At 30.5% G+C, this 24,329-nt stretch overlaps 1 protein-coding gene across 2 annotated transcripts in view; it reads left to right on the plus strand.

Annotated features, from left to right (window-relative positions):
• The first annotated feature begins 23,887 nt into the window (after nucleotides 1-23,887).
• LOC135139300 (protein FAM117B-like) overlaps nucleotides 23,888-24,329 on the plus strand; it is a 29,154-nt gene continuing 28,712 nt past the window's right edge. The window contains exon 1 of one of the 2 annotated variants that reach the window (XM_064069484.1): nucleotides 23,888-24,240. In XM_064069484.1, the coding sequence (XP_063925554.1) occupies nucleotides 24,132-24,240 (109 nt within the window). In that variant the 5' untranslated portion in view covers nucleotides 23,888-24,131. The remainder of the gene's footprint in view (nucleotides 24,241-24,329) is intronic. The other variant, XM_064069485.1, reaches the window with a different exon arrangement.

Consider the following 24,329-nt stretch of genomic DNA (forward strand, 5'->3'; position numbering starts at 1 on the left):
CCGTGGATCGACCGTTGACAAACCCATGTTGACATTCACTAATTACATTTCTGAAATTAAAAAGAAGATGCTTGTGTAATATTATTTCAAAAACTTTTGAAAAATTACAGATTAATGATATGGGCCTGTAATTTTCAATTAAATACATTTCTTTCGCCAGTTTTAAAAATTGGAGATACTATTGATAGTTTCCATATTTCAGGAAATTTACAGGTTCTTAGAATTAAATTAAAAAGAATTGTTAGAGGTGGAGTTAGTATACAGGCACAATCTGTCAGAATAAAGCCTGGAATATTGTCATGTCCTGAACACATATTAGGTTTGATCTTTTTCAAAGCGTTTAGAACATCTGATTCCGAGATAGTGTTTAGATTTATTATTGGGTTTAACATTTGATAATCAGCAAAGTCGTCAGCGTTATTCACGGTGCAATTATTATAATTACTGGAAAAATATTCTGCAAATGCATTGACAATATCATCAGGTTTGTTAAGAAGTTTATTTGAGTAGCTCAGCTGCGAAGGTATACCCCTATGCCTACTAAGGTTGTTTACATGGGACCAAAATTTACTGGGATTAGATTTAATATTCACCTCAACGTTAGTTATATATCGTTTGTATTCTAAGTCGATGTCACGTTTTATCTCAGACCGTATCTTTTTAAACTTGCTATGTACCTCAGTTTCATTGATAGTTGATTTAAGCTTACGGTGTAGGGTGTTTTTAAGTTTCAATTTCTTTATAATGACTGGAGTAAACCAAGGCGGAAAGCATATTTTACGGGAACGACGAGTTTTGGGAACATGTAAGTTGAGTGCATTATTTAGTTTATCGTAAAATATACCAGAAGCAATATTAATATCACTAATGCTGTTAAGTTCAGTCCAGTTGATTTTCATTATCTCTTTATACAAATTTGGGTAATCAGCTTGTCGAAAGTTCCAGTGGGCATTAACTATTCCACTGTGACTAATTGAGTTGTTTTTTTTTGCCACGCTGAGTTTTTGAGATAATCAGAGAGGGATGGTGAACATCCTCATCCACTGAAGAGTCATCACACTTATCAACAGAACAATAAAAACTACCAATAACCAAGTCAAGACAACGTTCATTAATATTATTAACGTTATTGTACTGTTTGTAGTTGCAGAAATTGAGAAAATTGAACAGGGATGAAATTTTTCTGTTACTTGTCACAGGAAGCGACAAATTTGAACTGTAATCTGGTAGATTAAAATCACCTACTATGAGAACATTATGATTATTTGATTCAGTTATATTGGCTAATATGTGAAATATCAGTTCAAATTCCTCAATAGTTGCCTTCGGTTGTACATATATTACTACTACGAAAATATTGAAATAATTTATAGAGCATTTAACAGCAAGCAATTCACTGTACCGCAGTGAATTATAACCCTTAGATGTAAGGTCAATGGGTTGTAATGCAAACTCTCGACGACATGCAAGTAATACACCTCCACCTTTAGTTACATTCATTTTATGCATATTTCTATCTGTCCTTATCACTTGAAGATGGTTTGGACAAAATTCAGCGTCTAAGACAGAAGAGCTGAGCCAAGTTTCAGATAGACAAATAAAATCATAGGGACAACAAAGTATGGAATTCCGCAGTTGTATTAATTTGGTGTTTAGTCCTCTAACATTTTGATAGTAAATCAGTATATTAGAATGAGAAATACTATTTGAAGAACTATTAATACAGCTAAAATTGTAAAATTTAATGAAGAGGAAACAGTGCTAATTGAGGACACCTGATTATAGACTGGGAGGGTATTTACAGTAGTAATATCCTTGTCCGAGGCCACAAACGATGTGGATTGCTATATGGGGAGACCAAAGACATCTTGCTTGATTTTGTTAACCGCTAGATTATAAGCATGACAGCTGTTGTAATCCCAAGCAGCATGATTTGTATCGATATCTTGGCTTTTACCATCACGCTTTAGATTAAAACAGTTACCACAACACAAATTTTCTGCTTTACAACCTTGTATTTTATGTTTGTCAGAGCACTTAGGACAAGATAGTTCTTTGTTACACTTAGATGAAGAATGATTAAAGCCATTACACTGGAAGCATCGGGAAACACCAATACCGGAGTATATAGAGCAACCATCTAGACCTATGAGACAGTGACCCAGGCTCAGTGCTCTTTTGTATGTAGAAACATCTACTTCTACTAATACCTGGAAACGGTCTTCATTATTTTTTATCTTAGAGAATTTTATCAACTTATATTCGCTGTCTTTATCAAAAATTATTTCATTCTGCTTAACCAGATATTTTAAGATGTTATTTTCATCAACACTATCAGTGATTCCCGCAATTCGAATACGTGGACGCAAGGTTTTAACTACTTTAATATCATAATCATTGTATAATTTATTAGTCTCTGAAAGTTGCTTAAATTTACTGACGTCATCACAACCCAGTAACACGCTTCCCTCTTTAAGATTTTTAACCTTTCCTATGTTTAAAGAAGATTCAATGGGGTTAATTTTAGACAAGATTTGGTTTTATTAATAGGTTGTTCTTTGTCTTTCGGCTTCACAATTACAGTTTGTTGCGAATTTTTTGCAATCGCGTCAGCATAAGTAGCTTTAGTACTGACATCAGTAGGAGTCAAGTTACACTCAGAAGTTGGTCTGCTTTGGCATAATTTGTTTAATTTCTCTATTTCTCCACGAAGAAGACTATTTTCAGTTGTAAGATTTTGAAGCCGTGATTCCATAAGGTCTATTTTAGTAATTGCAGATTTTAATTCAGCACGAATAATTGATTGTACCAATTGTTTAAACTTATCCACCGGGAGGTTTATATTTTGAGAGCTGTCAAAGTTATTGGAATCTGCATCAGAAGATACAATTTTTAATTTGCAAAATGTACAGCTCCATTTAGTAAGTGAATTATCCTCTAGCATTTTATTATATATTTCATCGGTTAATTGCCCACATGGTAGATGGTAATTGTATTTACACTGCTTACACGAAATATATAAATCGCTTCTCCCGATTGTGCGTGAACACTTGTTACATTTAACTGCCATTGTGATTAAATTATTAATTTGTTATAATAAACCACCTCCAAGAGGAGGTAGCTCAAGAAGGAAAAAAAAAAAACACTCAGTGATAGCACTACAGATAGTACTCAGACAAAAAGAAAGGCGATAAGATATTAACGATGGCTAATTGTAGACTAATTTGTCGGAGTTTTTCAACTCTGATCCGAGGCAATTAGACCCAAAAGCAAGGAAAAAAAAAAACAACTCACCGACCCTCCAAGGGGCCAAGTCAGCCACTCAATAGAAAAATCCGAAACTGCTAAGCTCAAACAACGAATCAATCGAAGAAGAAATTTAGCACGTCCGTCCGCATTCACTACTCACCACCATCTCTTCTTTTGGTTTCAACGTAGATATAAGTTTAGTATCCACTGGGTTCTTTCCAATTTTCATTGAAATTAATTCTTTTTGATAAAGAGATAGCTCTTCCAGATTTGGTTTATAGTGTTCAGGTAACAGGGGATAATCTTTAAATTTTTTATACAATTTTTTTGGAATTTCTAAATCAACTATAAAAGTATATCCATGTTTACCGTCATATTTCAATTTTAGAATGGTTTCAATATTGAAATCATTTTCATTTTTATATTTAAAACCACCAATAGGAAGTGGTTCGCTTAAGGCCTTTCCGTACAAATTATTACAATCCAGGTACATTATATAACTCAAATGTTTCTTACTGTTATATATTCCTTTACGTTCTGCTTCTTCTTTTGATAGATTAACTGTTTTACCTAATTTTTCATCATAAAAGTAACAATTATTAGCTAAAGCATATCTATGTGGAATCATCGATTGTCCTCCTCGAATTCCAAATTCATATATTTCATATAATTTTTGTTCTGTTATTAATTCTAATTTTTGACCAGTCATTTTTAAAGAAGCCGAATCTGCCAAGTGGGGAGCAGATATATAATAAACTGGATCTAATCGATAATTTTTAAAACACATTCTTCTAAAGTTGACCCACGCGTCTTGCAAGAGAACTGTATTTATTTTTAAATATAGATTATGATAATCAATAAACTTTTCAAATTTAAAATGCTTAAATACCTTTTTAGCAAACAGATATTCAGATATGCTTATTCCCTTTCCATTTAATTTTGAATACCAATATTTGAAATCTGGTAAGTAACTACTAAACATTTTTTTGTATGAGTCTACCCATTCATATGGATACACTCCTTTTTGTAAAACTAGATGCCAGTTTTGTTTGTTAATAAATCTTTTTTGTATAGTTTCAAATTTTGAATAGTCTACGTAATCAGATAATTGATTATTACAATTTTTACATTTTGCAATCAATTTTATTTTATCATTTTTATCTATAGGAAGCAGTTGATGATTTGAAATTTCTTTTCTAGATTGACATTTTGAACAATACATTTCTTTTTTGATTCCCAATAAATTTTTAATTAGAGTATCCAAACTTGAGTCCATAAACCTATACGTATCGATGAATCGCAATTCCATTAATTCGTTATTCATGTCACCCTTTCGTTTGATGTTTGTTTTTGAATTACATTTTTCACATTTTGTTACAATTTTATTTTTGTATTCTGTTTTACATTTGATACATTTTGAATGATTATTTCTTTGTTTAAACTGATCAACAACTACCTTGACTGAGAAGGTTATATAATTTTCTTTTGTATTTGGAATTATATTTATATCCTTCTTTTTATTTTTCTCATAAATGTTTCTCAATTTTAAAATCCATCTTAGAAATAATTTTGAATCGTATTTTAGATTATGAATACATATGGGAACAAACTTTGGTAAATTTAAATTTAAATTACATTTATTACAAGCAGCTCCTCGATATTGACCTGTACAGTGATCATGATCTCTAACTTTATTATCTTTTTCAAGTTCATTATTACATATATGGCAGACTTTTGCGTTTTCAAAATTTTCTACATCTTCATTGGTCATGATCATTGGCATATTTAGTTTTTTATATTGATTATATTTTTTTCCAATTTGAATTAGTATTTCATTAAACTCATTCATTAAATTTTTCAAACTTCCATTGTTTATTAAAAATAAATCTTCAGGTGTATCAAAGCAAAAGCTGTTTGGTATGTGTTTGTTAAGATATGTTGTATTTTTTATTTTTTTATTTTTCAGTTTTTTTTAAGAGACATTCAAAGTCTAAACTCACAGAATATGGATGCCATTGCTCTGCTCCATTTGATATATACTCTCTCGTGTTTTTTCCATATGTTGGTAGTTCAACAATTGTTTTTTCATATATACATGATCCAACATGTTGATTATATTTTTCTTCCTTTTCAAATGATCTTTGACATTTTTGACACAAGTAACGTTTTCTATTTCTTCTTGTTATTTGACCTTTTAATAGACCACTGATGTTTTTGATTCCTACAACATGATTTTTATAAAGTAATAGATTAACACATATTCTATCTTTATAATTTTGACTTGGATATCTAAATTCAATTCTATATGTATCATCTTGCTTTTCTTCAACTTCATAAACATTTATGGCAACATTTAAAAACTCTTCATACCTTTGAATATTCTCTTCTATTATATGTACAGGGTACTCTATATCTATTTTTTCATATTTTTCAATATTATAGTTAGATGGTCTCTCTGAATTTTTATCAGCTGGATTTAATATACTTTCTAATGCATATTCAAAACATCTAAGATTTTCTTGTTTTAAGCATTTAAATTTATTGGTTTTTGTATTATTTACATTGATGCAACATTTTTTATTTTTATAATATTTTGGTAATTCAATAAAGGTTCCTCCTCTAAGATGAGTGTGCCTACTTGATTGTAAATCAACATATAAGACTCGACTAAATCTATATTTTGAATTTTTTGAATTAAAATTAGCAAACCTAGATACGATATCGCTATTCATATATCCTACTCTACTATTTATTGTGTCAAATGATGAAATTGTTTCTAATCTACTAGGAAAAAATTGATTTCGTAATCCAACCACATTTCCAGATGTATCAAGTTCATCGTATAGGACCATAGCAAGCAATTTTATTGTTACTGCTTTATGTTTCATAAATCCTTTTTCAATTTTATCTTTTATATATGGTTGAATTCGATCTAGATAGATTGATAAATCATGTCGATTTATATCTGAATAAAATCTATAGTCAACAAGCATATCATTCCAAGCTCCTTTAGCTCGAACTACTTTAACTTCTTCTTCATCTTCGTCATCGTATTGAGGTAATTCTTTTAAATCTTTTGATTTATTTTCAATTCCCTCTCTTCTTTCTCTTGATGGAACTATTAAATCATCATCTACTTGTAATTGTTTTAATAGCTTAAGATTTGTAATTTTATTTTTTAAAAATGTTTTACCTTTAGGGATTTGACCGTTTATAAAATCAATCAGTTCTTGTTTAGATGCTCTTGAATATCCTTTTACTTTAAATTTTTTTATAAACTCACATAATTGAGTTCTGGTTTTATTGTTTATATCTCTTTGAAATTCTTTTATATATCTTTGTCTGCGTTTCAAGCTTCTAAGTTGAGCTTCCATTTATATAGAAAAAATTTTTTTAAATAATTTTATTAACAAATTTTTTGTTAAAAAATATTTTATTTAATCAGTGAGTGCCATTCCAATTTAAGATGTGCATCCATATGTCTTCTTCCTATTGGTCTTTTACTTTTAGGACATGGTCTTTTTTCATTATTTGTAAAATATTCTGCCCAGCACTTCTTACATATCGATTGATGTGCGTCATTAAGTTTATTATTAAAAAAATAATTTTCTAAAGTCTTTTCAGTTTTACATTTTGTACAAATCTTGGTATAGCACTCTTTACATATAGTTTGTTTACCACATTTAAATTTTCTAGTTTGAAAATAATTATCATTACTTTTTTCAATATTACATTTACTACAAATACTTGAATCTTGTATACCTCTTGGTGCAGATTTCTTTTTATAACTCCAACACTCTTTGCAAGTTGCATGATGCCCATCTGAATGATTCTTATTCCTATAATAATTTTCTAAAGTCTTTTCAGTTTTACATTTTGTACAAGACTTCGATTGATTATTATCCATTTATTTATCAAAATTTTTTGTTAGTAATATAATGACTTAATAATGATGGGTGAGCAAAGTATTTTTTAAATGATAACTAAAATTTTTATGGAATTCGATTTTTAAAATTTCCAAACCAGTTTGATCTTCTATTTTTATGATTCAATGATTATGATTTATATTTCTATACTTGTTTGATGCAAACTAATTGGTTTTCTTGGTCATTTTTCTATTTTCTATGCATTTTTTTCAACAAAAACCACAGATTCAGTTGTTACGTCTGGCTCACATTTTTAAAGAAATCGTAGAAATCAGAGTAGTTTTCCTTATTTTTAGCATAAAAATCTGGCTCACATTTTTAAAAAGACCATAAAAAATGGGGTAGTTTCCATAAAAAATTGATGTTTCAGTAGATAAAATGAGCCTAAAAACAAGTCATTTTCTCAATTTTTTGTGTTTTTGAACCCACTTCAATGGGCTGTTTTTCCAAACTCAACAAACTTCAACGACAAAACTTGAAAATCGACTCATTTTCCTAAAAAAATTGATGATTTGAGAAAATCTGAGTTAGAACTTAGGGTTAACAATCAGGGTAAAAAGTTAAATTCAATGTTGTTTTTGATGTTTTGGTAGAAATACAGGTTTTTGTTGAAAAAAATGCATAGAAAATAGGAAAATGACTAAGAAAACTAGGCATAATAATCTGAGTTAGAACATTACATATATTTAACTACTCAAAAGGAACTAGACGTTCACATGGTTGCCTATGTTTAACGATTTTCTTGGCTGATTTTTTTTTTCATATTCAAATTATTCAAATGTGATTTCGCGCCGTTGTTTTTTTTTCAGCGCGAAATTTTAATTCAAATTTGGTCACCACACTACAGAAACAGCTGTATTCCTAGAATTTCAAGGAAATGAGAGACAACGTTTTGATTTAATCAATAGATGAAATTACTTCGTATATTATCCTACATATAAGCAATTATAAAAATCTGAGTTTGTGCGGTTAAACCATACATAACACTTTGGACTTTTTCAGTAGGATTTATCTAATACCTACTGTTTTCGCCAGTTCTATTTAAACACCACCTGTGAATTTGCTAAAGGCTTTCAGTTAGAAAATTGTCTAAATATGAACGTTGCCAAATTTAGGATCAACAAGTGACGTTCCAATAAAAATGGCAAAGAATACAGAACTTTCTAAAGACGACGTCATTAAGTTTTTAGAGGGCATAAACAGATAAATTTTGTAGGTCACCGTCAAGCATTTGCAAAATTGTAGAATCGGTTTTTGCAGTGTTTAGGTTAAATTGTAAAGTGTACGGCGGTGTCCCATTTTGAATTCAAATTTCGTCTTAAAAAAACCAGCGGCGCCAAATAGTATTTGAATAATTTGAATTTGAAAAATAAATTGAAAAATCGTTAAACATAGCCAACCATATGCACCTTTAGGTTTTTGTTGGTAATTTGGTAGCTCGTTTGAAGAATTATCTTGAATGTTAATTTTTAAGATGGTGTTTTTTTTGTGAAGAGTTGGTAGTAGGAAAGCGGCCTCGTTTTGGTCTGATGTAGATGCAACCATCAGCCCCGTAGCTAGAAAACTTATTCAGGGGAGGCAAGTTTGTCGACAGAGGGGGCTTCATGTAAATATTTATATTTTAATAATACACTCAGATAACTACTTTATTTTTTCTGAGTTTTTATATTTGAAACAACATTAAAGTAATTGGAAACGTCGATTTTTTAGGCTAAATTTTCGTAAAAACCTGTCGAAGTCCAAAAATTATTACGGTACTTGGTTAAAATGCTGGTTAAAACAGAGAATGTAGATTCACAAACAGCTGTACTGCATCCAAAAATTTGTGTAGTGGCCATATAGGTAAGATCCAATTTGTTTGAGTTTATTTTTTTGCATGTTTAGTACATATTTTAAAAATCCGACTTCGAAACCAAATATTTCGAAAATTTTGGTACGGAACCATGAACTCGTCATGTTTTTTTAAACTCGTCGAGATGTGTATTTCAGAATTTTTTGTCAACTTTAACAAAAGCTCAATTTTTGGAAACCCATATAAAATTTTTGACTTTTCCCAAGCATTTTCGAAAATGACCAAAAGAATTCCTTTGTTCATCTCGATTTCTTCCAAAAATCGTTTTGGATTCAATTTTTTTGAAAATTCTTACATTTTTTGCAGAATCGACGGAAGAAAAATGGCAATTTTTGAGAACCTGTATCAAATTTTTGACTTTTTTCAAGCACGTTCGAAATTACCAAAAGGGATTCCTTTATTGATTTCGATCTCCAGATGTTGTTTTTGGTTGTTTTTTCGAAAATTCGTACAATTTTTCCATAATCGCCAAAAGAAATATGGTAATTTTTCTGAAATTTTGAAAATTCCAGCTCGAAACCGAGTATTTCGAAAATTTTGATCCGGAACCTTGAACCTGCCATATTTTTTTAAGTTCGTCGAAATCTATATTTCAGAATTTTTTGTCAACTTTTACGAAAGTTCAATTTATGAAAACCCATATAAAATTTTTGGCTTTTCCCAAGCATTTTCGAAAATTACCAAAAGAGATTCCTTTGTTCATCTCGATTTCCAGAAATCGTTTTGGATTCAATTTTTTCGAAAATTCGTACAATTTTTCCACAATCGCCAAAAGAAATATGGTAATGTTTGAGAAATTTTGAAAATTCGAGCTCGAAACCGAGTATTTCGAGAATTTTGATCCGGAACCATGAACCTGTCATGTTTTTTTAAGCTCGTCCAAATCTATATTTCAGAATTTTTTGTCAACTTTTACGAAAGTTCAATTTTTGAAAACCCATATAAAATTTTTGACTTTTCCCAAGCATTTTCAAAAATTATCAAAAGAGACTCCTTTGTTCATCTCGATTTCCAAAAATCGTTTTGGATTCAATTTTTTTGAAAATTCTTACAATTTTTTCAGAATCGACGGAAGAAATATGGCAATTTTTGAGAACCTGTATCAAATTTTTGACTTTTTTCAAGCACGTTCGAGATTACCAAAAGGGATTCCTTTATTGATTTCGATCTCCAGATGTTGTTTTTGGTTATTTTTTCGAAAATTCGTACAATTTTTCCACAATCGCCAAAAGAAATATGGTAATGTTTGAGAAATTTTGAAAATTCGAGCTCGAAACCGAGTATTTCGAAAATTTTGATCCGGAACCATGAACCTGTCATGTTTTTTTAAGCTCGTCCAAATCTATATTTCAGAATTTTTTGTCAACTTTTACGAAAGTTCAATTTTTGAAAACCCATATAAAATTTTTGACTTTTCCCAAGCATTTTCAAAAATTATCAAAAGAGACTCCTTTGTTCATTTCGATTTCCAAAAATCGTTTTGGATTCAATTTTTTTGAAAATTCTTACAATTTTTTCAGAATCGACGGAAGAAATATGGCAATTTTTGAGAACCTGTATCAAATTTTTGACTTTTTTCAAGCACGTTCGAGATTACCAAAAGGGATTCCTTTATTGATTTCGATCTCCAGATGTTGTCTTTGGTTTTATTTGGTTGAAAAGTCGTAAAATTTTTCAGCAATCGCCAAACGAAATGTAATTTTTGAACTTTGAAACCGAATGTTTCGAAAATCTTGATCTGGGACCATCTAGACCTTGTGTTTTTTGATTGAGCTCGTCGAGATCAACATTTCAGATTTTTTTGTGGATTTTTAGTCAACTTCAACAAAAGCTAAATTTTTGAAAATCTATAAAATGTTTTTGACTTTTCCCAATCGTTTTCGAAAATTAGCAAAAGGGATCTCTTTATCGATTTCGATCTCCAAATGTTGTTTTTGGTTTTATTTTCTCGAAAATTTGTACAATTTTTCCAAAGCCGCCAAAAGAAATGTAATTTTTGAGAAATTTTGAAATGTCGACTTTGAAACCGAATTTTTCGAAAATCTTGGTCTGGGACCATCAAGACCTTATGTTTTTGGATTAAGCTCATCGAGATCTACATCTCGGAACTTTTTGTTGATTTTTTTGTTAATTTCAACAAAAGCTCAATTTTTGAAAATCCATATACATTTTTTGACTTTTCCCAAGCATCTTCGAAAATTAGCAAAAGGGATCTCTTTATTGATTTCGATCTACAGATGTTATTTTTGGTTTTATTTTTTTGATATTTCGTCGAATTTTTCCACAATCGCATAAAGAAATAACTTTTTTTTAAGTCACTTTTGAGATTTTTTAGAAATTTTAGGTAGAAACCCAATATTTCGTAAATTTTGCTACGGGAGCATGAACATGTTTTTCGATTAAGCTCATCGAGATCTATATTTCAGAATTTTTTGTCAACTCTAACAAAAGCTCAATTTTTTAAAACTAAATAAATTTTGATTTTTCTTAAGCATTTCCAAAAATTACCAAAAGTCATTCTTTTATTTATTTCAATCTTCAGATGTTGTTTTTGGTTTTATTTGTTCGAAAATTTGTTAAATTTTTCTAGAATCGTCAAAAGAAATAGGAGTATAATTTTTGAGAAATTTTAAAAAGTCGACTTGGAAACCGAATAGCAGCAAGACCTTATGTTTTTTGACTAAACTCGTCGAGATATACATCTCAGAATTTTTTGTAGATTTTCAGCCAATTTCAACAAAAGCTCAATTTTTGAAAATCTATAAAAAAATTTGACTTTTCCCACGCATTTTCGAAAACTAGCAGAAGGGATCTTTTTATTGATTTCGATCTCCAAATGTTTTTTTTTTTGGTTTTATTTTTTCGAAAATTCGTACAATTTTTCCAGAGCCGCCAAAAGAAATGTAATTTTTGAGAAATTTTGAAATGTCGACTTTGGAACCGAATTTTTAAAAAATCTTGGTCTGGGACCATCAAGACCTTATGTTTTTTGATTAAGCACATTGAGATCTACATCTCAGAATTTTTGTCGATTTTTTGTCCATTTCAATAAAAGCTCAATTTTTAGAAAATCCATATAATATTTTTGACTTTTCTCAAGTACATAGTAGGCTATGGAATAAAATGTCACATGTTCATTTTTTTTATACGGTCAACATCAACGGTAGTGTGATATTGCCAAATAATATACCCTGTAAGACAATAAAGGTGGGGCGGGTGGGGCCAGTTAATATGCTTCGGCAATCGGCATTATATTGAAATTTTATTACTAATTTGAAATTTATAATGTATAAGTCTTCCAGGGGGGGCAACCACAACTGCTAGGGGGGGCTCAGCCCCCTCTTGCCCCCCCCGTAGCTACGGGGCTGGCAACCATGCGCTAGCAATAAGAGTACCTAGGTTAAGTTTAGTTCGGTTTGGTAATTTAATAAAATAGCCATTATTTAAACGTGCCGAAGGCGACGCCACAGTTTCCCTATAACCGTAATGAATTATTCATGGTTTTCTAATCAAACAATGTTAAGAATTTCACCCATGTTAAAACGTATTGTAAATTCTTGTTTATTGTTTGTAAAGTCACAGTTCATGTTAGGATTTTTAACTGTGTGGTTCCTGGTTATAACACAGTTTAACAGTATTGAAATTTATTATTTTATTTCACACAATCTTTCGAAATTGTACATTTTATTTTTCTTGTATGAGACTGAAGAAATAAGCAAATTTATACAAGTGATGTACTCAGGTAATATTTTATAAAATTTTAAACTGTGAAATGTCTAAGGGGATGAATGGTTTTTCCTAACTTAAATATATTAATTGACAGTAATTCACGATTTAATTTTAAACACTGGTTCTCTTTGAAAATTGTGAGTGAAGTAGATGTCTTTGTGGATTCAAAGAGAGAAGGGGGATTTATGCCTTGTGTTATGAAGTTATGATTGATGTGTTTTATGACTTGAATTTTGGAACGTTTATTCTTGAATACTCCTCTCATAACGAAGTGTGTACCGAACGACATTCTTGTGATTTCCACCATATTTTAATTCTTTTCATCATATAACTATTCGCAATACCGGATTCCGCCAACGTGATATATTCGGAGGGTGTGATGGAGTAGGTATAGTTGCGGAATAAAACTTGAAGCAGGCCCCAGCGGACACAGAAGACATAGCAGACTCTTGCGGGGGAACCGCGGCATGGTTGTACGTAGCTGTGGTTACTTGGTTAGTACGAAGAGACAGTCAATGATAGGGCCATTGTTTAAATATATTATAGTTGGACAACCTTTACGGACAATCACTTTCCCATGTAGAAAAGAATGAATATATATTTTACATCTCACTCGCTTCACTATGAAGTGGCGGTACCTTACGAAAGGGGGTAAAAATCGTCCGTAAGCACGTGATGTCGATAAGGTAGTAAACGGACGTATTAGTCAGTACGTTGTACGGGGAACAGTCACAAAATAAGCAAACGTACGTGTTGAAGACTTTACTGTAATATATGTATATGTAGTGCATACCTGTTTCAAGGTAACAAAAATTTAATATTATCGCGGTATACCTATTATCCATGAACTGCGTCCACTTTAAAGGTATACGAAATTAAACGACCACTACTTTATTTAATAAGTAACAAGTCATCTAATTTGCCTCCAGAATAACTATGGATTATCATCAAACTATGAACACCAAATTAATTCAATATGAACATCTTCTTACGTATTTTTTTTATTAACAGTAGTCAAATCATTAAATACATATTATTTTTGAAACTAAAATGCATTTTATCCTAAGGTTGTATCACAAAATATTCATCACCATTTAAATATATACGATTTAGACATCAAGAAATAAATTTAAAGTTGCAAAAATTATACTAAAACAGCCTTAAATGTGTCTTGTATGTACGTGCTTATTAGTATGTAAGCATTTTAACGCACAGCAATAATCGTTCTTGATGAGTAATGACTGATGACTACTGTGACACAGTAAATCCTCGAAATCGAAAATTTAAAACACTGAAAAATTCAAATATGGGAAAATTGTAAAATCGAGAAATCGAAACATAAAAAAATCAAAAAAATTAAAATTGGAAAATCTAAAATTTAAAAATCGAGAAATTGAACAATCGGTTAATTCAAAAATCGAAACATCGAAAAATTGGAAAATCGAAAATTTAAAAATTCCGAAAATTGAAAAATTGAAATATAGAGAACTGAAAACTCAAAAAATCGAAAAAAATTAATAATTTCAAAAATTGAAAAGTTAAAATTGAGAAATCAAAAAACTGAAAAATCACAAAATTGAACGAAATATCAAAAAATTAGGAAATTAAAAAATTGAGAAACAAAAAAGTCAAAAAAGCAGAGTCTAAAAATCGCAAACTTAAAAAATCGAAAAACTGAAAAATCAAAAACCTGAATAATCGAAAAATTGAAGAACTGAAGAACTGAAAAATCGAAACTTTAGGAAGTGGAGAAATGGGAATATAAAAAAATAGATTAATTGAGAAATCCGAAAACTAAAAATTCAGAAACGTCAAAATTTGAAAAATAAAAAAATATTGAAGAACTAAAAAATCGAAAAATCTAAAATTTAGAACATTGAAAAGTTAAAATATCCTAAAACTGAAATATGGAGACCCCAAACATCAAAAAATCAAAAAAAAAAAATAAAAATCTAAAATTTAATAATCGAAAAACTGAAAAATCAACGAATCGAGAAATCGAGAATTTAAAAAATTGGACAATTGAAAAATCGGATAAATCAAAAATCGAAACATCGAAAAATTGAGAAACCGAAAAGCAAAAAATCTAAAAACCAACAAATCAAAAAATCGAAACATTGTCAAATTCAAAAATTGAGACATCGAGAAATCGAAAAATCAAAAGACAAAAAAAATCGAGGAGTCGAAAAATCGAGAAGTCGAAAAATCAAAAAATTGAGAAACCGAAGTAGGCCAAAATCGAAAAATCGAAAACTTAAATATGGAAAAATTGATAAAGCGAGAGATTGAATAATCAAAACATCGAAACATCCGAATCTATATGAATTGAGATTTCAAAAAATTTAAACATTCGTAAATTTAAAAAATTAAAATATAGAACTGGAAACTCGAGAAACAGAAAAATCTAGAAATTGAAATAAAAAACAAAAAACTGAAAATCCAAAAATAAAAAATAGAAAAATCTAGAAGTTGAAAAATGAAAGAATCGAAGTATTGAAAAATATCAAAACTGAAAGAAATATCCAAAAATTGAGAAATCGACAAACCAATAAAGCGAAGTCGAAAAATCGAAGAATTGAAGAACTGAAAACTTTGAGAAGTGGGAAAATCAAAAATAGAGAAATCAGAAAACTGAAAATTTAACGCAAAAATTTGAAAAATTCAAAAATTTAAATACTGAAGAACTGAAAAGTCAAAAAATCGAGAAATCGAAAAAACTAAAATTTAAAACAATGAATAATTAAAATATCGCAAAATTGAAGAATCGAGAGATCCAATTCAATTTGAAAAATTGAAAAATCGGGGCATTGAAAAATTGGAAAATCCAGAAATTGAAAAGCTCAAAAGAAAAAATCGAAAAACCGAGAAATCCAAAAATCGAAACATCGAAAAATTCAAGAACTGAAACTTCGAGAAATCGAAAAATCGGAGGATCGAAAAATTGAGGAGTCGGAAGCCGAAAAGGAAAGTTAAAAATTGAAAAATTGAGAAATTGAACAATCAAAACAACGAAACATCTGAATTCGATAAATTGAGAAATTAAAAAATTGAATAATCGAAAAATTTTAAAAAAGAAAAACTGGAAAATCAAAAATTAAAATTCAAAAAATCGAAAAATTGAAAAATTGAAATATAGAAGAACTGAAAACTCGAGATATCGAAAAACCTAGAATTTTAAAAAATGGCATATTAAAACATCGAAAAGTTTAAAAATTGAGAAATCGAAGCATTAAACAGTCGCAGAATTGAAAAATCTAAAGTTTACAATAAATTGAAAATCCAAAAAGGAAAAAAGCGAGAAATCAAAAAAAATCCATCAATTCAAAAATCGAAAAGTCGAAAAATTGAAATATTGAAAAATCTCATAACTGAAAGAAATATTAAAAAAATTGAGAAATTAAAAAATTGGAAAATTGAGAAATCGAAAATCTAAAAAAGCAAAATTGAAAAATCGTAATCTTCAAAAATCGAAAAATTGAGGAATTGAAGATGTGAAAAATCGAAACTTTAGGAAATCCAGAAATGGACAAATAAAAAAAATACTTTAGAAAGCGGCAAACTGAAAATGTAGAAACGTGAAAATTTGAAAAATTGAAAAATCGAAATATTTAAAAAACGTAAAATTGAAGAGGACAAAAATTGAGAAATCGTAAGATTGAGAAATCGAAAAATAAAAAAATCGAGAAATAGAAAATTTAAGGAATGGAGGAATCGGAAAAGCCCAAAATTGGAATATTGAAAAATTTAGACATTTAAAGTTGAAAAATCGAGAAATCGACAAGCCGAAAAATCCCAATAGCGTATTTAGGTATAAATCACAAGATCAGGACTATTCTACTTTTTAAAATTTAAATACATAACATTATAAATTGGAAAATGTTGATTTTTTTTCCAAAAATCTTGACGTCTAAGGTGAAAACTCGACACGGACGCATAAACCGTAAACGGGGCGAAACTACAATTTTACTATTGTAAAATTTGGAGATTGCGTCATTTCATTGTTCGTGACAAATTTTGGAGAGTGTAATTTGATAATACAATTTGAAATGTAAATTTTGTCATTCGGGAACATTATGTATTAAATCGTTAAGATGTTCAAGAACTTTGTTCACTTATTCGTTGTAAAGTCCAATGGTCGAAATGGGTTAGTTCTTCGTAGTGGATGTGTATCACATCAACTCTAACGAATATCGGTTTATAGATAAATCGCTTAAAGCCGATATTGGCCTGAGTGTGCTTTGGTCTGTAGATCAAACAAGTTCTCAGGCGACGAAAAATTGCATGTGGAGGGAGACTTCGGATTACAAATCATGCCAAGAAAGACATATTTGGGAAAGATGGATTTTCAGGTGCTTGACTAGTGGTAATTTTAAATTGTTTGCTGTCGTTCGCGAAGTGAAGAACACAATTTCATTAAAATGATAATTATAAAATTATCACAATCACTATTGGTGTTAATTAACACAAAATAGCGCGCAAGTTATCAGTTGATTTCGTTAATAAATTCATAGAAACCTATATGGGATTTTTTCATGCCTTAGAAAATTAAAAAGTAAAAAATACAATAACAAAAATTTTAAAATGCGGTTTACGAAAAATTTTAATTTATTTAATTATTTTACTTTAATCTTGTAAAACTAAACAATTATACCAGTTTAAAAACCCCCAAGTTTCTGTCAGTCTTCAGATATAGTCAAATAAAAATATGCGTCAAATTCATTTAAATTCAATTCTTTCTTATCACGTTACAACGCGTTGCTTCATATTTTTTATGTCAAGTATATTTTCATATTTTGTACATATATGTTTATATACACATTACTGTTTACGGAACAATGTTAATTATGGATTTATGGATAACTCCTCGTATAAGAGCAGAGTGAAGGGTGTTTGCCTTTGCTAATGTTTGATGGCGCCATCTGATTTAGAGTAAAATAAACCTAATACGTTGGCTCACTGTAGTGAAAATGCGCGTTGACGAAAAATTTGTCCCACGCCCCCTGGATTCCTTGTCCTAAAGCTCACTATTTAGGCGAAGTAAAATTTGTATTAGGTTGTCCAACTATAATATACTTAAACAATGATAGGGCTTAGAACCTTTATGTGATCGAAATTTGTAAACTTGGTGATTTTATAGTTGGACGAACTTAATAAAATTAATAAAAGTATTCACGCCATATTTTTGTGTCGTAAATTGAAGGTCGCTTTTCCACCTTTACGGTCCACCACTTTACATTAGAACGCATTCCGTCATTTAAAAATACAACGGAATTCCATTTTGTTGACGATCACCGCTCATGGCCATTTTTCAAATTTTTCATGGGTTTTCGAATTTTATTCTCATGTAACAATTTTGGCGGAAAGTTTGGATTACCATAGTCAAATTTCTTTTTTTTTTAATTTCTATGTATATTGTATACCTATTATATGTAAGGCAAACACTAAAGATCGACTGATAAATAGGTACAAAAGATCATTATTTTGTAAAATTTAAATAGAATTTGCCGAGTCAAATAATCACAAAAATTTTGGCTAGCGATTTACCTACCTACACGATATTCCTAAAAATACCTAAAATTTCACGACAATCATTAAACACACGAAACTTTTTCTTCATACAATTTTTTCCAGGACATAAACGTAAACTTCTTATAAGTGTAAATATGACAGCTTCATTAACTTGTATTAAATGGTCCAAATTTGGAAATAAAAATAGTTATAACAAAAGCTCCTTATCTAATTACGAAAATTTCGAAAGTTTGTTTTTTCACTAGCAGCCGCGAAGCATGCAAGTGTCGACTCATTTAGAGGTACCAAATTCAACTTTTGCGACCACGGGTTCAAAAAGAAAATTGAGGTTATCTACGCAATACTTGATGCGATTATTTCTTAAAAAATGAACAAATGTGTGCTACTAACATTACTTGAGTATACGCATGGTAGCTGGTAGACGGTAGAAGATAAAATGGTTAATTCAGCGACAAGTGTAAACAGTTTTCTTAGTGTTGAAGATTTAGATTAAGTTTGATTAGAAATCAAAACAAAATCATGTTGCGTCAAAAAATTGAAGGTTTATTTTTTCAATTTATTGTCTTATGGTTTCTACTAGTGAAAAATATACTATTTTACTTCCCGAGTCTAATAAGGCAGTATAATAATTGGGTCCACCAAACGACTGACTACTTTCATGTTTTCTCAACGCTTCATGACCCCTAGAGTACGAAAAAATAGGTCTCTCGTTTCGATCTGTCTGTCTATCGTCTGTGTGTCGATTTTTGTTAGACACATAATCTTTGAAACCACCGGGCCGATCGTGATCAAAATTTATATGGATGATTAATTAATTTTATCAATTCCACGTTTCTTTAATTTTTCATTGTGCTCTTCCAATTTTTCATTTTTCTTGTTACTTATTTTTCAATTTTGCAATTTTTCGATTTGCAATTTGATGAGTTTTAAAATTTTTGTTTCTCAATTTTTTCGATTTTTCAGTTTTTCATGTCAAATTCTCGATTCAAGTTGTCTATTTCCAATTTTCAGATTTTCCAAAGTTTTCGTCTTATGTTTTTTCGTTTTTGTTTTGATTTTTTAATTTCACAGTTTTGAAGTTTTTCATTTTTTGATTCGAAAATTTAAATTGTTGATTTTTTCAATTTTTGGCTCTCTCGATTTTTAGATTTTTCTATTTTTCAGTTTTTAATTATTCAATTGCAGTTTAAAAATTGAGAAACTGAAAAATCGATAAAATGAAAAACTGTAATGTTGCAAAATTGCAAAATTGAAGAATTTCAAATCGAAAAATTCAATATAAAAGCAGTAGCAGTAAAATTGTCTTAAATTTTTACGTTGCTAAAAATAGTTTTCTTTTTATAGCATAATTAAGCAAATAGTATAAACCAAGAGGCACCGCCTCTGGTCCTGTGTTGTTGACCGACCGCTCCCGATATAAATAATATAAATAAAACTGAGTAGATGGTTCTTGCGTGGAGCTGTTTTGACGCCATTTCTTTAACATTGCTTCAATGAGGCATACTCCCTCCTGTCGTTTTACCTCCATGGATATATGATTTATTCTCAGATTGATGCTCTGCCCTGTGTGGGTTCGAATGATATCCTTACCGAATTTAATTTTTTTACACTGTAACTTGTATTATCTATAATTCTTTTACTGATAGGTATAGAGATTATCATAAAATAAACCAAATTTCATAATTCTTTCAAAAAATTGGAATTGTTCGATTATATTTAAGGGGCGAGAGAATTCTATCTAAATAACCTCACACTATTTTTTTTATAAAAATCGAAGAAAGGAAGGTTATTTTTTTATAAATAGCAGAACTGCAGTTTTACATTATTTAAATTTTTAGCACTGAAATTCCTTTTCAGAAACTTAAAAAATCTTGAGCAGGAAATTTCGCATTTTATGTTTTCTCTCCTAGAAAAGGTAGGTCTTCCGTTTCTATTTACAGTGGCGGCCAAAATAAAATAGGACACTTTTCTTTCCCCAGTGTAACTTACAAATTTAATTGTCTCCACGTCACCTTTCTGCAGCCCCGTGGCTACGGGGGGGCAAGAGGGGGCTGAGCCCCCCCTAGCAGTTGTGGTTGCCCCCCCCTGGAAGACTTATACATTATAAATTTCAAATTAGTAATAAAATTTCAATATAATGCCGATTGCCGAAGCATATTAACTGGCCCCACCCGCCCCACCTTTATTTTCTTACAGGGTATATTATTTGGCAATATCACACTACCGTTGATGTTGACCGTATAAAAAAAATGAACATGTGACATTTTATTCCATAGCCTACTATGTACTTGAGAAAAGTCAAAAATATTATATGGATTTTCTAAAAATTGAGCTTTTATTGAAATGGACAAAAAATCGACAAAAATTCTGAGATGTAGATCTCAATGTGCTTAATCAAAAAACATAAGGTCTTGATGGTCCCAGACCAAGATTTTTTAAAAATTCGGTTCCAAAGTCGACATTTCAAAATTTCTCAAAAATTACATTTCTTTTGGCGGCTCTGGAAAAATTGTACGAATTTTCGAAAAAATAAAACCAAAAAAAAAAACATTTGGAGATCGAAATCAATAAAAAGATCCCTTCTGCTAGTTTTCGAAAATGCGTGGGAAAAGTCAAATTTTTTTATAGATTTTCAAAAATTGAGCTTTTGTTGAAATTGGCTGAAAATCTACAAAAAATTCTGAGATGTATATCTCGACGAGTTTAGTCAAAAAACATAAGGTCTTGCTGCTATTCGGTTTCCAAGTCGACTTTTTAAAATTTCTCAAAAATTATACTCCTATTTCTTTTGACGATTCTAGAAAAATTTTACAAATTTTCGAACAAATAAAACCAAAAACAACATCTGAAGATTGAAATAAATAAAAGAATGACTTTTGGTAATTTTTGGAAATGCTTAAGAAAAATCAAAATTTATTTAGTTTTAAAAAATTGAGCTTTTGTTAGAGTTGACAAAAAATTCTGAAATATAGATCTCGATGAGCTTAATCGAAAAACATGTTCATGCTCCCGGAGCAAAATTTACGAAATATTGGGTTTCTACCTAAAATTTCTAAAAAATCTCAAAAGTGACTTAAAAAAAAGTTATTTCTTTATGCGATTGTGGAAAAATTCGACGAAATATCAAAAAAATAAAACCAAAAATAACATCTGTAGATCGAAATCAATAAAGAGATCCCTTTTGCTAATTTTCGAAGATGCTTGGGAAAAGTCAAAAAATGTATATGGATTTTCAAAAATTGAGCTTTTGTTGAAATTAACAAAAAAATCAACAAAAAGTTCCGAGATGTAGATCTCGATGAGCTTAATCCAAAAACATAAGGTCTTGATGGTCCCAGACCAAGATTTTCGAAAAATTCGGTTTCAAAGCCGACATTTCAAAATTTCTCAAAAATTACATTTCTTTTGGCGGCTTTGGAAAAATTGTACAAATTTTCGAGAAAATAAAACCAAAACAACATTTGGAGATCGAAATCGATAGAGATCCCTTTTGCTAATTTTCGAAAACGATTGGGAAAAGTCAAAAACATTTTATAGATTTTCAAAAGTTTAGCTTTTGTTGAAGTTGACTAAAAATCCACAAAAAAATCTGAAATGTTGATCTCGACGAGCTCAATCAAAAAACACAAGGTCTAGATGGTCCCAGATCAAGATTTTCGAAACATTCGGTTTCAAAGTTCAAAAATTACATTTCGTTTGGCGATTGCTGAAAAATTTTACGACTTTTCAACCAAATAAAACCAAAAACAACATCTGGAGATCGAAATCAATAAAGGAATCCCTTTTGGTAATCTCGAACGTGCTTGAAAAAAGTCAAAAATTTGATACAGGTTCTCAAAAATTGCCATATTTCTTCCGTCGATTCTGAAAAAATTTTAAGAATTTTCAAAAAAATTGAATCCAAAACGATTTTTGGAAATCGAGATGAACAAAGGAGTCTCTTTTGATAATTTTTGAAAATGCTTGGGAAAAGTCAAAAATTTTATATGGGTTTTCAAAAATTGAACTTTCGTAAAAGTTGACAAAAAATTCTGAAATATAGATTTGGACGAGCTTAAAAAAACATGACAGGTTCATGGTTCCGGATCAAAATTTTCGAAATACTCGGTTTCGAGCTCGAATTTTCAAAATTTCTCAAACATTACCATATTTCTTTTGGCGATTGTGGAAAAATTGTACGAATTTTCGAAAAAATAACCAAAAACAACATCTGGAGATCGAAATCAATAAAGGAATCCCTTTTGGTAATCTCGAACGTGCTTGAAAAAAAGTCAAAAATTTGACACAGGTTCTCAAAAATTGCCATATTTCTTGTGTCGATTCTGGAAAAATTGTAAGAATTTTCAAAAAAATTGAATCCAAAACGATTTCTGGAAATCGAGATGAACAAAGGAATCTCTTTTGGTAATTTTCGAAAATGCTTGGGAAAAGCCAAAAATTTTATATGGGTTTTCAAAAATTGAACTTTCGTAAAAGTTGACAAAAAATTCTGAAATATAGATTTGGACGAGCTTAAAAAAACATGACAGGTTCAAGGTTCCGGATCAAAATTTTCGAAATACTCGGTTTCGAGCTGGAATTTTCAAAATTTCTCAAAAATTACCATATTTCTTTTGGCGATTATGGAAAAATTGTACGAATTTTCGAAAAAACAACCAAAAACAACATCTGGAGATCGAAATCAATAAAGGAATCCCTTTTGGTAATTTCGAACGTGCTTGAAAAAAGTCAAAAATTTGATACAGGTTCTCAAAAATTGCCATTTTTCTTCCGTCGATTCTGCAAAAAATGTAAGAATTTTCAAAAAAATTGAATCCAAAACGATTTTTGGAAGAAATCGAGATGAACAAAGGAATTCTTTTGGTCATTTTCGAAAATGCTTGGGAAAAGTCAAAAATTTTATATGGGTTTCCAAAAATTGAGCTTTTGTTAAAGTTGACAAAAAATTCTGAAATACACATCTTGACGAGTTTAAAAAAACATGACGAGTTCATGGTTCCGTACCAAAATTTTCGAAATATTTGGTTTCGAAGTCGGATTTTTAAAATATGTACTAAACATGCAAAAAAATAAACTCAAACAAGTTGGATGTTACCTATATGGCCACTACACAAATTTTTGGATGCAGTACAGCTGTTTGTGAATCTACATTCTCTGTTTTAACCAGCATTTTAACCAAGTACCGTAATAATTTTTTGGACTTCGACAGGTTTTTACGAAAATTTAGCGTAAAAAATCGACGTTTCCAATTACTTTAATGTTCTTTCAAATATAAAAACTCAGAAAAAATAAAGTAGTTATCTGAGTGTATTATTAAAATATAAATATTTACATGAAGCCCCCTCTGTCGACAAACTTGCCCCCCCTGAATAAGTTTTCTAGCTACGGGGCTGCCTTTCTGCTTTCAAACCAAAAATAGTCTGTTCAATAAACTTGGGCCACTCCGACCCTGTCCCGTTTTTCTTCCCATGACTGTACTCCCGTTAGCACGCTTGTGATGAATTCAGAATTCTTCCGAACCAATCACAATCTTTCTCCTCTCCTAGACTGTACTTGATAGTGAAGTGAGTATTCCCCATCCATTCAGAACCTTAGCACTTAATCAGCTGAGTTTGACATTTCCATCAACCTCCCGAGTGAAACGTCAAATCTCGCAACCTTCTTTTCCTCCCCAAATACTTGTACGACGTCTGCGCAGCTGCACTCCAGCAGACAAAAAGCTCCAAATAGTGCTCCATCCAACAATGAACCGCAACAGGAATCCATCAAAAAGCCAGTCCACAGTTTAACCAACTGTCAGAAGCGCAAATGTCGACGTGATCGCCTGCTACGATCTGAAAGACGCGATGTCGGGAGCCCCCCGCTCCAAGACCTCCCCTCTAAGGGCCACCGTCCCTCTTTCGTGCGTTACGAAGCAAGGCAGCGGCCTGCGCAGCCCGGGAGCCCCCTTCAGAGGTACGCAAAAAGCGCTTTTCTTGTTGTTGTTTTACATGTGCTAGAAAAAAGTTATCTACACATGCAGTTTGTACAATGATTGAGACCGT

Source organism: Zophobas morio, unplaced genomic scaffold (assembly GCF_036711695.1).
Source record: "Zophobas morio isolate AGI-343-1 ecotype UQ-CSIRO unplaced genomic scaffold, CSIRO_AGI_Zmor_V1 ptg000031l, whole genome shotgun sequence".
In the NCBI taxonomy this organism is placed as follows: domain Eukaryota; kingdom Metazoa; phylum Arthropoda; class Insecta; order Coleoptera; family Tenebrionidae; genus Zophobas; species Zophobas morio.